Consider the following 17270-nt stretch of genomic DNA (forward strand, 5'->3'; position numbering starts at 1 on the left):
TTGAGTCGATTCCTCAGCTGGCATGGTCCTACTTTTATTCTTATCTTTAGTGCTTTACAGAAGGAACTGTCCAAGTCACTGCTTCCAACAGTTGATTAATTTTATTGGGAATGTTATCCCCACTGTCACTTGATCTGGACATCTCATCTCCGTCGTACAATTCATCATAAACATATTTGTATTGGGCTTCTTCTGCCTTCATTATACAGACTGGTTATAGAGAGGGACCATTCTCGACCACTGCTGGTTCTGAAGGGGACCTGGTCAAGTGCAGTGAATCTGACAGCTGAGGTCAAGGTTGCTCTTGGAAATCACGACTATCCTTGCTCATCTACGTTTAGTCCTGGGTAGTGACTTCTCTTAGCATTATTTTTATGAGATGAACATTCTCCACGTTTGGTCCCTTTGACTCTCCCATGCATATGGTGATCCCTTGTGCATACCAATGGAACACATGCCCTGCACTTTCCAAGCTGAAGTACTGTCAATTCTGTCCACGTGAGTTTGTCCAAATTTGGGGATGGTGATAAAAAATAAAATTATGGAGTTGCTTTTGATAGCCATCTGCCTTGCTCAAGAAATAGTATCTAAACACCCTCACAGACTATCACCAGCTGCGACTTTAGAACCAGATTGGTCCCTTGGAAATAAAAACAGGTGTTTTACATACTATAAATATAGTTAGACAGATGGAATGTTTAGAATAAAGAAAAATACTCCTTACTTACTTATTTTAGTTCCCATTATCTTGCTCTTCCTGAATAATCCGCAACTATCAGTAGACTGTTACTTATGGGAGAAAACAGCCAAGAAAAAGTGAAACAAACGTACTTTTGTTTACAGCAAATAACAAAATATAAAAAATCAGATACAAAGCAGAACCAATGCAAAGTACTGAAATAATATACATAGTCATTAACATTTATATTACCCTTACGTTGGTGCTTGCTAATTTATTTTGATTCTGACACATTTCTGCAAAATACATATCTTCATACTCTTTTTTTCTTTTTAAAGACTTTATTTTACTTTAGAAAGAGAGCATGCATGCAAGCAGGGGGAGGGGCACAGGGAGAGGGAGATAGAGAGAATCTCAAGCAGACTCCTCACTGAGCACGAAGCCTGACCTCATCCATGCTCAGATCATGACCTGAGCGGAAACCAAGAGTTGGACGCTCAACGGACTGAGCCTCCTGGGTGCCCCTATCTTCATACCCTTGATGAATACTCTTATCTAAAGCTCTGTTCATGTTTAGCATATTTTTCTTATTCTTTCAACTTTTATGACACGAGATAATTTGCAACAATAGTCACAGAAGTTTACATTCCTGAAATTTTGTAGAGGAAAAAAGTCACTTATTTTCACAATGGCCTTCTACATGCAAAGCACTTGGGCTGAATAACCCTTGTGGTTATTTTGAAGATGGAGATGTGTGATGGACAAGATGTGACACTGTTAGCTTCAGGGGGGGGTTACCTCTTCCCTATGACTTAGAACACTTATTTTTATATGTACATATATAGTTTAAATTATTTTTATTTTTTTAAAGATCTTACTTATTTCTCTTAGAGAGAGGGAGAATGCAAGCAGGGGGAGGAGTAGAGGGAGAGGAAGAGAATCCCAAGCAGACTCGCCGCCCAGCACAGAGCCTGTCTCACGGCTCGATCCCATGACCCAGAGACCACAAGCCCAAACCAAGAGTTGGACGCTCAACTGATTGAGCCACCCAGGCGTCCCTATTTATATTTTTTAAATAGAATATACAGAAAGAACGCTTAGGCTGTCAAGCCATAAATATTCAATGAGCAGCAGCCAAATGCCCAGCTACCTCCTCCTGCACGAATTCTGAGTGTTTTTAGAAAGTTTGCATCTGGTGGCTAATCTTACTTTGAAAGTTGTGTATATGTTTTTATTTATTTATTTTAAGGTCACATTTTTTTTTTAAGATTTTATTTATTTATGTGACAGACAGCCAGCGAGAGAGGGAGCACAGCAGGGGAGTGGGAGAGGAAGAAGCAGGCTCCCAGCGGAGGAGCCCGATGTGGGACTTGATCCCGGAACGCTGGGATCACGCCCTGAGCGAAAGGCAGACACTTAACGACTGCGCTACCCAGGCGCCCCTAAGGTCACATGTTTTAATTCAAAATGGGAACATAGCTACGTTAAAAAAAAAACAAAAAAAAACAAAAGAAGTCTTCATTACTCATATCCCTACATTAGGAATATTACTTGTTATATTTTTGGTATATATTTGTTTTTTTGTTTGATACACACACACTAAACTACATTTTTTAAGATAAAGAATAGATCTGGTTCGTAGTTTCTATACAGTATATATTCTTCTACAACTTTCTTTTATTTTTTTTAGCATCGAGTAGCGTATCACAGAAATCATTCCCTTGAATTCACTCATTACTTTTAAGTTGCCTTGTCTTAGGACCCTGAAATTCAAATGGTCATTTCCTACGTTTGCTCACTTAGATTCCCTCTGATCTTTGTGCATGAATCTTTGCACAACACACATACTTACACTGGGAAAAACCCCTGTGGGTACAATTGCTGGCTCAAAGGGAACACAAAGTTAAAATTCCAAAAGCTCCTGGGGAAACTGCCCTACAAAAAAGGCTGTACCAAGATGAAGTCTCTCAAAAGATTCTGAGAACATTTTTCTCCCCACCATCACTAACAATGGATAGTATCGGTCTTTTCCAATTTCATTGACCAGGTAGGCAAAAATAAACAGGAAATAGGCCTTGTTTTAACTTAGAGATCATAATATTATTCAGTTGGGTTGATTTTATCACAGTAAAGATCAATTTTGTCCATGTTCAGAAAATCATGCGTTACACTATTTTCACTATTCGAATTCCTTGTTAATATATTCCTTTGTGGTAGTAGTGAATCTGATGGTGATGGTGGTACGGTACTGTCCTACTAGTCCTCTTCATATTTCCATTGAGGGGTAAGCCACTGCTCAGTGGTTTAAAGGGTATGGAAAATGGGGAAAGACTTGAAGTATCGCCTTCTTATTCCTTCATTTACATCTATCCAAGAGACAAGTGTCCTCCAAGGGCGTCTGTGGGTGGATGGCCTCGTTTGGCAATGCCTCTCTATGAACCTTTCTCAGCCTTAAACAAAGCTTTCCCTCAACTCCTACTTCCAAATTCAGGCACGGAGGCCACCTCTGGTTTTCTTTTCTTTCATGAGAGACGTAAAGAAGCCCGTGATTTGTAATCCATCCAGCTTGGTAGGTCTGTTGGAACGTGCTCTGCTGGCCCTGATGTTTCCGAAGCTGGACTCTAAAGTTTGTATAGGGGGAGAAGATTCTTCAGTGCTAATTCACTCTCAAATACACATGACATCCAACGGTTTGGAATATGGGTCTTTCTGCAGATCTCCACGTAAGTTCTTCTGTCTGAGCTTAAGTAATTAAGAGAGTAGGAGATACATGTGGACTGAAACCCTTGCTCCTCAGAATACGTGAGCCAAACAGTTGGTACACTTGTACATGATTAATGTGATTTGTGAAATTCTGCTTTATTGAATTTCTTTGCTCATACCAAATGGTGTCCAGCTGGAGGGAAGTCTGTACATTGCTTCACAGATCATGTATAATAAATAAGCTAAAATTACAAGCCCAATGTGATGTTTGAATTAATATTTCTAATTTGAGATGTATTTCTAAAACGGAGAGTAAAGAACAATTTTTATACAACAAAGAAAAAAGAATTGTCCAGAATTTCCCAAATTTTTATAAAATTTGCAGATAAACACTTGGTAAGCACATTACATTTCCACGTAAGCAGATGTTTCATATGGAACATCTCAGTAAGTTTGCTGTGCGTCCTGCATAGCACTAAAACATAATTCCCAATGAGAGCAGTGTCCGTATGTTAGACTTACACACATTAACACAGTCGACATCCATTCAAGTGTTAACATTACAATCAACGTAACAATTTGATATTTGTTTAGGGTTCTTCTAAAATTAACTACTCATAGAGAAAATGATGAATGGAATTAGAAAGCAATGCTATACCCAAGAAAACAATAAATTCATTTCTCTGGTCATTTAAATCTTACTGTAAACGTAGGTAGGACCTGAAGAGGAGGCAATGCCGACAAGAGATGTTCACGAAACATTCTCTTAAGCACTCACTCATTCACTATTCACTGAGGAAAGGCCAGCATAGCAGTGCAACCCCAGGAACAATATCGAAGCAAGTATGTGCTTTTTGGATGCAAAATTTAAGACCTTCTGTGAAAATGGTTAGAGGGACCAAAGTGACAAGTAAATATCATTGAAGTTTCAGATAATTACAATTTCTCATCAAAATAAACCAGCGTCTTGCCTTCAGAGCACATTAATGGCACTAACTTAGGAGTCAAGGGAATTCTACAATGGACGGCCGTTTGCCATCTCTTGCTCATGAAATCTGTTTCAAGATTCTCCATCCCTGTGGCTTTAAGTTAATGCTTAAACGTGCACATCCTTTATGGTGAATGATGCTCATTCGGAGGGATATAATGTTTTGTTTTTTTCTGGAGCCAGATGTTCCTTGTCTTTCAGAGTTTATGACTTACAGTTGTTAAGCGTTGTCTGCTAGTCCCCACTACCATCCTAGAAGAACAGAGTTCTGTGGGTGCTTTAAGTGCAGACTTTTTTTTTTTTTTTTACACTTTCATCCTGCAGTCCCAATTTGCTTAGCTCTGCTCATGCCAGTTCTGTGCTGAAACACACGTTCTGGGTTCCTCTTATTTGGGTCTGAGCGTTCTTCTTTCTCACAGAGAGGAAGACTGTTCTAACAACTGGATTTGCTTTCCCTAAGCCTAGGATACCTCTCCCAAGGTCTATTGTGAAAGTCCACTTCTGTACGGGCTTCTCTTTTATCCCTTATGCCCCTTTTTATGATTCTTCAGCATCTGGATTGGTTGCCTCTTAATGAGGTTAATGACTCATTAGCCCTGGTAGGGATGGCATTCATTTGTATTGAGATTCTCCTCATGGCTAAAAGAGACATACGTGCATTAATCCTACATATTAGAATGATTAAAAAGAAAAAAAAAATTAAGACTAAGGATGGATTACCCTATGGCAGATATGCAGTGTGCACCATATGGTAGGATGAGAAGCGGGTACCCAAATGGTGATACACAGCTCTAGGACTCAAGATGATTACTACATTGAGAAGAGTCCTTGAATACATGTTGACATGTAGAAGTAGTATGGAAGATTAATTTTTACAGATTTATTTATGTATTTTGAGAGAAAGAGTGGGGGAGTGGGGAGGAGGGGCAGTGGGGAGACACTTTCAAGCAGACTCCCGGCTGAGTGAGGCCTGATGCAGGGCTCAATCCCACAACCCCTGAGATCATGACCTCAGCTGAAACCAAAAGTCAGATGCTTAACCAACTGAGCTATGTGGGTGTCCCTGAAAGATTTCTTTTTTTAAGTATTTATTGAAGTAATCTCTACACCCAACTTAGAGCTCAAACTCACGACTGTGAGATCGAGAGTCCCAGGCTCCTCTGACAGAGCCAGCCAGGAGCACCTGGAAGATTTTGTTTTAAGGTGTGGGAAAGGAGAGTGGGGAAAGCGTTCATGCATTGGGAAGGATGGTTTAAGGGATGCTTTGTGGAGTAGCATGGCTGGTGAAGGCGTGCGGAAGATCACTCTGGGAGAAGAAAGAGCGTGTACACAGATATCTGGAAGCTGGGAGCATGCTAATATGACATTCATTCATCAGAAGCATCTTCTAAAGGCAGGATGGTAAATACTGGGAGATAAAACTGCAGCACATTCTGGCGACAAAGCTGTGTTGGCCCACCTGAGCAATGTGCAGGGACTCCTTTAGCGGCCCAAAGACACTGATGATCTCTGAGTGTGGAAGCAGGAAGGCAGCACCGTCTTATTTCAGGAAGATAAACCTCCAGTCACTGAGAACCAGGAAAGACTGAAGTAACCAGTGTGAGAGATAATTATAATTCTGTGAAGGCAGTAGAGGGATCTGGATTAAAATAATGGCAGAGAAAAGAGCAATCGTTGAATTTCCTATTTCATTAATGCTACTTGCGTCCCTCAGATGTCTCCACTCTGACTGAAAATAATTCTTCAAAACTTGGATGAAATAACCTTTTAAAGACGTCTTTTTTTTTTTTTTAAGCATCCATGAATTAGTCTTTATTATTTCATACATTTTTTGGAATGAATATTTTAGGAATACCTTTTTTGCTCAAGTGAGTTATTATATAGTCTTAGAAATTTATTTAAATATCAGTAGTTTTAATTATCAATTAATTAAGGTCAATGTTTTAAAAGACTTGTTCACAGTACTGAAGAGACTCGAGAGAACTGCCAGACTGCTAGTTTCTGGGAGGAGCCACGAGCCAGAGACATCAGGGGGATGTTGGGTCTTGCAAGCCTCTCTGGCTCATAGCACACACTTGGGCTTGGACTTGGGTGGAGCCCTTGCCCTGCACAGGGGGCAGCCGTCCACGGGCAGAGCTGCCCAAGGTCTGGAGTGCCACAGCAGGTGCTCCCGCCTTGAAGCGGGAGCCTCACATAAATGCAAACCAGAACAAAATCAGCAGAACCCCACCACAACCTCAGCACCACACAGAGGGTGGCCTTGGCTCTGAGAAGAGGACAAGAGGAAGAAAATGGTGAACAACAAGACCTCACACAAGTGCGGTCTAGACGAGATGGGTCTGCACTGGCATGAATCCAGTGAGGGAACTGTAGCCCAGCTGAGAGCTGTGGGACATGGGATTGGTATTTGGGTTGTGTGCCCTGGAGCTGGTGGAACTCTGGGGGTGGGGGAGATTCCAAAGGCCTGGTGGAGGGTGCTCAGGAGAAGACCAGACCCCAAGCCATGCTAGAGACGAAGGGTAAGGAGACAGGGTGTATCCAATTCTCCCAGAACTGGCCCCAAGCCCACAGTTCATAGGCAAGGGAATGGAAGGGTCCTTAGGACAAAGCATTCTGGGATGGGGGGAAACCAGGAAGGAAGGGACTTGGTACCTCCCGTTAAGTCCTGGTGGGAGCTCTCAGGGGAGCCAGCAGCAGCAGGGCCATGGGCTTGAGCTGGGTTCCAGGACCCGAAGAGATCCCCGATGCCAGCTACGTGACAAGAGGGGGGCAGCAGGAAAACCCATAGGCACCTGTGATTCCACCATAGAGGACAGAGCGGCAGCCTAATCCTTGGAGAGGCCGAGCTCATGAGCCAGATGAGAGGAACAGAAGTTCACAAGTGAACCCACAGACAGTAGTGTTGGAAAGCCCTGGTGGAAAGAGGGGGATAGAGCAAGAATTAAATTGAGACAGCAAGGGGAAGCTCTCAGTCGAGCTGTTTAGCAGTGAAATATGGTGGCGAAAAGTTGTCTTGAGGGGATATGTTAGGAAAAACTGGTCACAAAATGCACCTGAATATGTTAATGGTCAAAGAAGATGGACAATAACTTAAATTTGTGGAAAGCTTCCCTAATAGGACATTCCAGCTGGAAATAATTCTTAGTAAGTGGCATTCCGTAAGAGCTACAGCTCATTGTGTGCTGTCTGTTCCGGGAACTGGCACACTGAAGGGCACAGGCAGATGAAGCATGCCATGTTCTAGGGAATTCTGTCTGAAGAGTTCTGGGAAGGGCTCTTTACACTCAGAACATTATGGAATTCACAAAAGAATTACAAGAGATGAGTTAGCACATATGTTGGATTTTCAAGTGTGCAGTCTATCCTTTTAATTGTAGCATGAGATCCATGAATGATGTAAGACTTTTACATAACTCCCCACTATGTTCTTTCCTTCTTACTCCCTCGTCTCCTTCCTTCCTACTTTGTGTTCATCCTTTCCTCCTTCTCCTTCCTTCTTTTCTTCCTTCCTCCTTCCACCTGTTCCTTCTTTGCATTCATCCTTTCTCTTTCCTCCCTCTCCCTCCTTCCTTCCTTCCTTCCTTCCTTCCTTCCTTCCTTCCTTCCTTCCTTCCTTCCTCCTTCCCTCCATTCCATCCAGTACAACACAACCCAGTCATTCTCGAGTCCCAACATCAGCAGAAGGCACATATCGTCTTTGACCCCCACAGTGAGATGGAAGGGAGATGGAGGCCTAGCCAGTGGGGCCTGGAGTGTGCCTAGTAGCCACTGTGGGCCCAGGCATTTCTCACTTGGTGGCCCCACTACAAGCTCAGCTGGTGAAGTCCTCAGAGGAAATAAGCATGCTTCCCCGCAAACGAGATACCTGAGTCTGAGAACACGCTGTCATCAGCCCTGACAACCCTCCATCGCAGCAGGACCCTTGGCCCTCAAGTCTGCGGTGTAAGCTGTGGCCCCCGAGAAGGCTGAATGCCTACCCCCATGCCTACCTCCCAGTGATGGGCAAGTTCTCTTTGCTCGTAGGGGTCCCCAACAACAGCTGCCTACTTTGTATGGCTTCCCCAAGTTGCATGCGGTTCCCAGATCTGCCAGCCCTGTCATCCACAGTTTCTTGAATCAACACAACAGATTTTGGACATTGGGAGCAATTTGCTTCCGGCCTTTGAGTCTTGCGTGTGTGGAGCCGCAGATGGAGCTCAGCACTCACCTCCCCACAGCCTGAGTAGCTCCTGGAGTAACACCACGTTCTTCATTCGCCTCCGTCCCCGACTCTCCAGCTTGGGTGGGTAACCTGTCTGTCCTGAAGCTCCTCTCCTTGTTCCAATCCGTCTTGAAGCCCATGAGCTTGTTCGCCATCAGTTCCCTCCCTAAGGTCTGGACACATCACCTTACTCCCCAGAACATCCTGCTGAAACGTAAGCAAAGTCAAACAACCAGTTCAATGGTATGAACGGCCTATTCCTTTTCAATCAGCAAAGTGTCTTCACATTTTGTATAATTCTTCCGTTTATAAATACAAAGCAATCACAGTATCGAATATATTTCTTATTCATTTCTCTACAACCTTGCACACAATGCCTATTAGTTGAGTTTCTAACCCAATTAATAGAGAGGAGAATGGGAAAGAGTAGAAGATTAATATTCCTTGTAAAATTCACTACTCCAAGGTCAGTAAAATTCCATTTAATACAAAGCTTAAGAACTCAAATAGATTTAAATATATTATTAATGAAATCACATCTTCTTTTATTCACTCAATAAAGCATGAGCAGATTTATTTTTATTATATTTCGATTCATTTATTCAAGAAGTATTTTTTAAAAACGCTAGGCTCTGAGGATACCAAGCTACATGGACATGATTCCTGTTCTCACAGAGCTTACATTTCCTGGGATGTGAGGGTAGGAAGATTTCAGACGATATATATATATAGGAAAACAGATTTCCCCAACAGCAGAATTATAAGAAACAAGTTCATCTCTAACACAGTGGTTCTCAACATGGACAATGTCTGGGTCATTTCTGGAGTGACAGCTGGAGGGGACCACTACTGCATCTCGTGGGTGGAGACCAGAGGTGCTGTTCAATGTCCTTCGATGCAGAGGACGCCCCCATGTCAGCGAAGTATCCAGACGCGAATGCTGGTCGGGCTGCGGTCCGAAACCGTGCTCTGATGCTACGGTTATAATCATGTGCCTTATATTCTTTTATACTTATCTGCTCTCACTGAGAGGCTTACATAAGACATTTTTACTGCTTTAGAATTCCAATAATATTTTTAAGATTAAAAATTACTGGGGCCCCTGGGTGGCACAGCGGTTAAGCGTCTGCCTTCGGCTCAGGGCGTGATCCCAGCGTTATGGGATCGAGCCCCACATCAGGCTCCTCCGCTAGGAGCCTGCTTCTTCCTCTCCCACTCCCCCTGCTTGTGTTCCCTCTCTCGCTGGCTGTCTCTCTCTGTCAAATAAATAAATAAAAAAAATCTTTAAAAAAAAAATAAAAATTACTATTTGTTTCTAAGAAGAAAGGGCTTATGCCTTTCAGCATTTTTTCCTTAAGTATATGCAATAATCCAATTTCCTTTCACAAAATGCCTTCTTAAGGAAGGAATGTGCCTTTCAAAACCTCACAGCACTGACCAGCACCACCATCCGACTGCAGACTGACCAATGCCAAGACACTGTATTTTTTAGGAAAAGTATGAATCTGAGGAAGAAATGTAATGATTCTGTATGTGTGCCTTTGAAATCAAGAGGAAGTCTTGGAAGATTCCAGGCTCTTGGCTGCGATGGCATCTTAAATCCAATAAAACTGGCATCTCTTGTCCATTCCAGGCTCATCTGTGTCGCCAAAAGAGACAATTATCAGAGCAAGTGGATCAAGAGAAAGGTCGCTTTCTTGACGGTCCTGCCAAACACAAATTCCAGATTCATTGCTCTCTGCAAAACAGAATTAAAAATACTACATCTCAAGCAATGGCAATGGAATTATATTCAGTTTGATTCAGCTGCCAATGAAACTGGGAAACTCACCTAGCGCTCTGGGCAATGCTGTCATCCCTCGGAGGCTCTTCTTGAAGGCCAGACTATGGGGAATCTCTCTGCTCTGCGTGTCTGCCCCCACCGTCCCCAACCTCACCACCGCAGCAGCTGCCGCTATGTCCCCTTTGTCTTCCTTAACTGCCTTCTCTCTTTGGCGGGGTTTCGTTTTTCTTTTCTTTTCTTTTCTTCTTTCTTTCTTTCTTTCTTTCTTTCTTTCTTTCTTTCTCTTTCTTTCTTTTCTTTCTTTTTCTTTTTCACAGACAAGAGTCTGCACCTAGTGTATGTCTCAAGAAAGCAACTAATTACAGTGCTGTATATTCATAACATTTTTACGTTTCCCTCTATCCTTTTTATATCTTTAATTACATTTAAGCGTTTGAGGAATCCATTATGTCTCGTAATCAAACATCATCTTGCCTTGCTTCTAGTCCTCTTTGAGATCTAGATTTCTAAAATGACTTCTATTTTTGTCTGCTTAACCCCATCCTCTCTGGTTTTCCTGGACGGAGAGCGATGTTTCAGTGGTATGTCTGTGAATTCCTGCACAGTCCAGGGACATGAGTTGCCTGGACAACTGTATTTGTTCTCTGGCAGAAAATATAGGAGAAGACAGTCACAAGAGCCTGGAATTTGTGGACAGACAAAACCGAATTCTCCTCCTCTCTTACCTTCTCATAAATCCCTTAATCTCCTGAACTAAAATGGATCCATCAGATGAATATAGGACTTATTCTGACGTCGTTACGAGGATTACATACATGGGGGATGACGGCAGCTCAACACATATTTGTTTCCTCTCCTGTAAAAATAAGGTGCCCGGGCTCCTCTGCAAAGCAGGAGGACCTACCAGACCAGACCTGGTTTCCTCTTTCCCTGATCCCAAAAAACCTTTGCAGACTTTTTCAATGGAAAATGCCATCTGGACCTCTGGGGGCCAAAACGCTAACCAGCTTCTCCTCTACCGCAGAAATCAATAAGATACACACATCTCACACTTGAACTTACCTTGAGGTAAGAAGGGCAGGGGATTAACTGACCTGGGAACTAGGTTTAAAATTCCTTAAATATAAGAGGATTTGTAACAGACCGGGTTTTGTGGCCTTGCAAACCTCCGAAGCCTTCGTTTGTTTTAAAAAGATACATGTGAAAAAATAAAGAGCTGCATGTGTGTACAGGAAATACAAGGGATTGTCACAAAGAGAAAGCACACTTACGTTCTTGTAAAAAAAAGGAAGCATCTGCAGGTGTCACGTGGGGAGGAACAGGGAGCTAAACTACTTGGAATCCCTCAGGATAAATATACGGAACATTTCTAGGAGTCAAAGTGCGCGCAAACGTTACATAGGTGGAAAGATTCTTACAAAAGCCAGAGAAACTAAAAGCACATTATTTCCCTTAAAAAAAAATTCTTCCAGGTCACAAGTGGAGATACCACATTACCTGTGTATTTGCTTGCATTACATTTAGGTGGGTACTAGCAACACGTGGTGAGAAAATTATACCCGTAGAATCTCCTAGGTTTTCAGTTTCCATCGGTAGCCCCGTATAGTGGTACTGTTCCGTATCACGTCCAACACCGTGTGCGGAAACAGGAGCAGAGAAAACACCAGGACTCCTGTCTGCTGAAGAGAACATTGTTCGGAGAACATTCTCAGCAGCATTGCTACCAGCAAAGACTTTTCCTGTAATGTAAAGGAACAAATCAATAGATGTGTTGTGGTCATTTGTCAAAATTTCAGATCTCAATAATGATATTCCATGATACCATCAAAACAGCATGTTTGGAGCTAAACATGGACGTTGCTAATAATTTAAAATTATATAAATAGTTTGGACAGGAAAGGAGGTCTTAAAACCACAAAACTAGTTACGTATGTATGTACACAGAAAGGGGAGTGTTACAGAGCTCCCCACAAAATAATGAAATCATTGATTAAAGGAGGAAATTCTGGGGCGCCTGGGTGGCTCAGTCATTAAGCGTCTGCCTTCGGCTCGGGGCGTGATCCTGGCGTTCTGGGATCGAGCCCCACATCAGGCTCCTCCGCTGGGAGCCTGCTTCTTCCTCTCCCACTCCCCCTGCTTGTGTTCCCTCTCTCACTGGCTATGTCTCTTTCAAATAAATAAATAAAATCTTTAAAAGAAAAATGTTAAAATGTGACACAAGGACTGTAATAAAATATTCTCAATACCTTTATCCCACAGATTTGTTTCTAGAAATAAATAAAATCTTTAAAGATAAATAAATAAATAAATAAATAAATAAATAAAGGAGGAAATTCAATGATGGTTACAGAAAGTCATTATCAAGAACTCTTCCTGCTAACTTTAGGCATGTGCCCCATTTCATTACGACTAACTAAAAGGAAATAATAAAATAAAAAGCAAAATAATTAAGCTCTTCTCCTTCTGTTTCATTCTAGCTATGGCATGAATGTGAGCCAGCCATGACAATAAAGAATGGGCAGACCTCACACTGTTTCCAATGAAGCTCTAAATCCCTGAGCTTGCAAAACTAAAATAGTGTCACCTTTTGGAAAATGGACTCTGTGAGCTCAGCAAGGCAGGTGTGAAAGAGGTTACAATACAGCGGCATCGTACACAGGCTGACCCCCTCCCAGTGGACCATTTTTTGATATGGCCAACCAACCATCACTGGGTTGCTTCGTGGGCAGAAGTTTATCATTCTGGACAACCAAGAGGCCTTTTTGCTGCTAGGCAAATATTTGAATTGTAAGGGGGCGAATCTATGAAGTGCAAATTAATAAACAATGGAAAGAATGCCAACGTGCAGCTCATCTTAGAGCTCTGCGGTTCACAAGGCCGTGATGGGCTTCACGGATGTCAGCAAGGCGGCAGTCCTTTCTGGACACTCCAGGGCCGAACGTGTTTTCTTGTCTTTTACAGCTTAGGATGGTTGATCACATTCTTTGGCTTGTGGACCCTTTCCCCTTCAAAGCCAAGAGTGACCCAGTGAGTCCCACCACCCCAATGTCACCTCATTCAAATGCTGACTCTGCCCTCCACATTCACATTTAAGGATTCTTATGATTACGTGGGTCCACGTGGACCAGAGCCAGGATAATCCTCTTATTTTAAGGTCCGCTCATTAGCAGGCTTCATTGGCTCTGCGGCTTGAATTCTCCTTTGACATTTCAGGTGACATGGTCACACTTTTGGGAATGACGAGACAGACATCATTGTGGGAAGGGGCATTGTTCTGCCCAGGAGAGCGAGCATCTACTTCCTGTTACGTTACACATCTGAAACTGAAGTACATAGAGTTTATGAGATTGAGATTTAAGGCATAAAATTTAGAATGTACTCCGAAAACCACATCATTCTGTTTTAAATCTATGCTCTTGGGCTCTGTTTATGTATATCGAATTCTGACGTATTTCCAAGGATAATGTTGTTAAATGGAATCTTCTGTGTGCCTTCTGCAGAAACATCCTAAATGTAAAAACATCGAAATCTCATGCATGTTATTTTTAAACCTCAAAGCACATAACTATTAACACTTATTAATTTGCCAAGTAAATACAACAAGACAAGGCATGTCAAGGCACCACAATCTCTAAGGAGAAGCCCATGGCATAGGAATAGGGAAACCACGATCTGAAGTAAGCTTGACACCCAACGCGGGGCTTGAACTCATGACCCCAAGATCAAGAGTTGTGTGCTCTACCCAACGAGCCAGCCAGGCGCCCCCTGGAAACCATGATTTGATGAGACACGTGAAAACACACTGAATAAAAATTAACTACCAATGTCTTAACCAATAAATATGTCCATTGATGTGTTCTACTATCCAGTTTTCTCTCTTTCTCTTTTTAAAATGTGGGCTGGGCTATGGCATCCATTTCCTTTCAAAATCAGCGCATATCGAATGATGACTTCATCCAGTGTTTTGGTGGTTAGGCTTCTTTTAATCAGCCTAGAAAAGGTTACTGAGAAGTACTTTTCTCTGTTTTTCATAATCTGAAGATGATTTTAAGTAATTCTGTTCATCTCGTTTTAGAAATCTATATAGAAAATTAATGTTCCAAGTCTTTAACCAATGCATCTGCACAAAAAGAAGTTGTTTTTTTTTTTTCTCTTTTTTTAAAGCAACTCTAAGACGGAACAAAGTTTGATTTGCTGAAATATGTCAAGGACAAAATTTGAAAGCACTCATCAATTAAGATAAAATGTCAATGGAGCTATTATACTCATGAATATTTATGAGGTGAGTGACAAAGCATCCAAATATATTTGAAATGTACTTACTAAAATGTGTTTTAAAATGCAAAGGTTTTGGGGTCGCCTGGGTAGCACAGTCGTTACGCATCTGCCTTCGGCTCAGGACGTGATCCCGACGTTCCGGGATCGAGTCCCACATTGGGCTCCTCTGCTGGGAGCCTGCTTCTTCCTCTCCCACTCCCCATGCTTGTGTTCCCTCTCTCGCTGGCTGTCTCTCTCTGTCAAATAAATAAATAAAATCTTTAAAAAATAATAATAATAATAAAATGCAAAGGTTTTGTTTGGGGAAACGCTGACACACTTTCCCAGGCTTTGACAGAAGAAGTCAAAAGAAATAAATCAATGAAAATGTGGAGAATACGTACAATGTGATCAATAATGTTGGTTAATAGATCTAAATTAAACTCTGAATCCTAGAACCAGAGAATGTTCTTTCTGTTTTGGTAAGAGGTACGCACGTTGATTCACCGAAAGGATCATATGTTAGGTAATAAAGAGAATTATATTAACTTGAAATAAACAATTCTGAAAATATTGTTTGATTGGAACACACACACACACGCACACAATTTGCTAACAATATGGTAATAACAGTACTCTTGTCATCTCAACAGCAACAGCAAACCCTGGGATTAGACAGACTCCTTCACCCAAAAAAAGAACTGAAACCCTCTCAGAGAGAACACCCACAACTCATCAATATTTGCCCCCTCCACATGCTCCGTATCATAGTAACTTCAGGTATTTTCTTCAAAACACTTATATGACATATCTTTTTTAAAAAATAGCTTCAGGGATCCTGGGTGGCTCAGTCGGTGAAGTGTCTGTCTTCGGCTCAGGTCATGATCCCCGGGTCCTGGGACTGAGCCCCACATTTGGCTCCTTGCTCAGTAGGGAGCCTGCTTCTTCTTCTGCCCCTCCCCTCCCCCCTGCTCATGCTCACGATCTCTCTCAAATAAATAAAATCTTAAAAAAAATAGCTTCTATTATTTCGAAGAATTCTAGGTTCACAGTAAAGCTGAGCAGGAATCAAAGACTGCCCATACACCTCTTAGCCCCACTCGTGCACGGCCTTCCCCACTCTCAACATCTCACACAAGATGTTTAAATCCACAAACGAACATCAACACATCATTAGTACCCAGAGTCCATGCCTGACGTCAGGGTTCATTCTCAGTGTTTGCATCCTGTGGGTTTGGACAGGATGTTAAATGACGTGTTCCACCGTGACAGCATACACAATAGTCACTCCGCTAAAAGCCCTCTGTACTCTGCTTACTCATCCCCCCTCCGCCATCCCCTGGCAACCACTGATCTTTTTACTGTCTCCGCAGCTTTGCCTTTTCCAGAACGTCAGAGTTGGACTCACACAGTATGTACCTTTTCAGACGGGTTTCTTTCCCTTAGTGATACGTTCTACAAGCTCCCTCCATGGCTTTCCGTGGCCTGACAGCTCATTTCTTTCTAGCACTGAAGATGTTCTTATCTGGACGTACAACAGTTTACGTATCCATTCCCCCACTGAAGAGCACCTTGGTGGCTTCCAAGTTTTGGCAATGATGTTATAAACATCCAGCCACAGGTTTTCTGTGGACATAACAGTTCAACTCCTTTGGGTAAATACCAACCAAAGAGCACCACCGCTGGATGATGGTAAAAGTCACTTTAGTGTTGTAAGAAACTGCCAAACTGTCTCGCAAAGTGACTTTATCATTTTGTGTTCCCATAAGCAGTGTATGAGAAGTCCTTCTTTTCCACACCCTCACCAGAAATTAGTGTAAGCATTTTGCATTTTCACCATTCCGACATCTCTGTACTTCATGGTTATTCAAATTTGCAATTCCCTAATAACATAGGATGCGGAGCTCTCTTTTTACAAGAGTTTGCCATATGTATATCTTTATGCTGAGGTGTCTGTTCACATTTTTCGCCTATTTTTAAATTGAGTTGTTTATTTTCTTACTGTTGAGAGTTAAGACTTCTTTGTATTTTTGGATAACAACAGTCCTTCATCAGATGTGTCTTCTGCAAAAATTTCTTCTAGCCTGTGGCTTGTCCTGCCATCGGTGGGACAGTATCTTTCATAGAGCAGACCTTTTAAATTTTAATGCACTGTGGCTATCCGTTATTTCTTTCATGGATTGGTGCTATATCTAAAATGTCATTGCCAAACCCCAGGTCACCTAGATTTTCTCCTGCGTTATTATCTAAATGTTTATGGTTTCACATCTTACATTTACATCTATGATACACTTGAGTTAATTTTTTAAAGCGTATAAGGTTTGTGATGCCCAGCTGGCTCAGTTGGTAGAGAATGCGACCCTTGATCTTGGGGTTGTGAGTTTGAGCCCCACGTTGGGTGTGGAGATGACTTCAAAATAAAATCTTAAAAAACATAAAAATTAAAGGGTATAAGGTCTATGATCTAGATTTAATTTCTTAAACACTTTTTTTTAAAGATGTACTTATTTATTGTAGAGCAAGAGGGACTGCAGGTAGGGGCAGAAGGAGATGGAGAATCTCAAGCAAACATGCAGCTGAGCACAGAACCCAACTTGGGGCTCAATATCATGACCCATGAGATCATGACCTGAACTGAAACCAAGAGTCGGACTGAGCC

At 42.0% G+C, this 17270-nt stretch overlaps 1 protein-coding gene and 1 long non-coding RNA gene across 4 annotated transcripts in view; one reads left to right on the top strand and one right to left on the bottom strand.

Moving 5' to 3' along the window:
* The window catches only part of LOC113240758 (patatin-like phospholipase domain-containing protein 4), a 51796-nt gene extending 36663 nt beyond the window's left edge, over positions 1-15133 (top strand). The window contains exon 7 of one of the 3 annotated variants that reach the window (XM_044391867.3): positions 12832-15133. In XM_044391867.3, coding sequence (XP_044247802.1) covers positions 12832-12897 — 66 coding nt within the window. In that variant the 3' untranslated portion in view covers positions 12898-15133. Of the gene's footprint in view, positions 1-10204; positions 12793-12831 lie in introns of those variants that run through there. The other 2 variants (XM_044391868.3, XM_048213862.2) reach the window with 2 other exon arrangements.
* The window catches only part of LOC113240760 (uncharacterized), an 84777-nt gene continuing 80136 nt past the window's right edge, over positions 12630-17270 (bottom strand). Inside the window, exons 7-8 of the long non-coding RNA XR_006411908.3 lie at positions 14678-14868; positions 12630-13677 (exon numbers count right to left, since the gene is read on the bottom strand). This is a non-coding gene — a long non-coding RNA (uncharacterized LOC113240760). The remainder of the gene's footprint in view (positions 13678-14677; positions 14869-17270) is intronic.

Source organism: Ursus arctos, chromosome Y (assembly GCF_023065955.2).
Source record: "Ursus arctos isolate Adak ecotype North America chromosome Y, UrsArc2.0, whole genome shotgun sequence".
Taxonomy (NCBI): Eukaryota; Metazoa; Chordata; class Mammalia; order Carnivora; family Ursidae; genus Ursus; species Ursus arctos.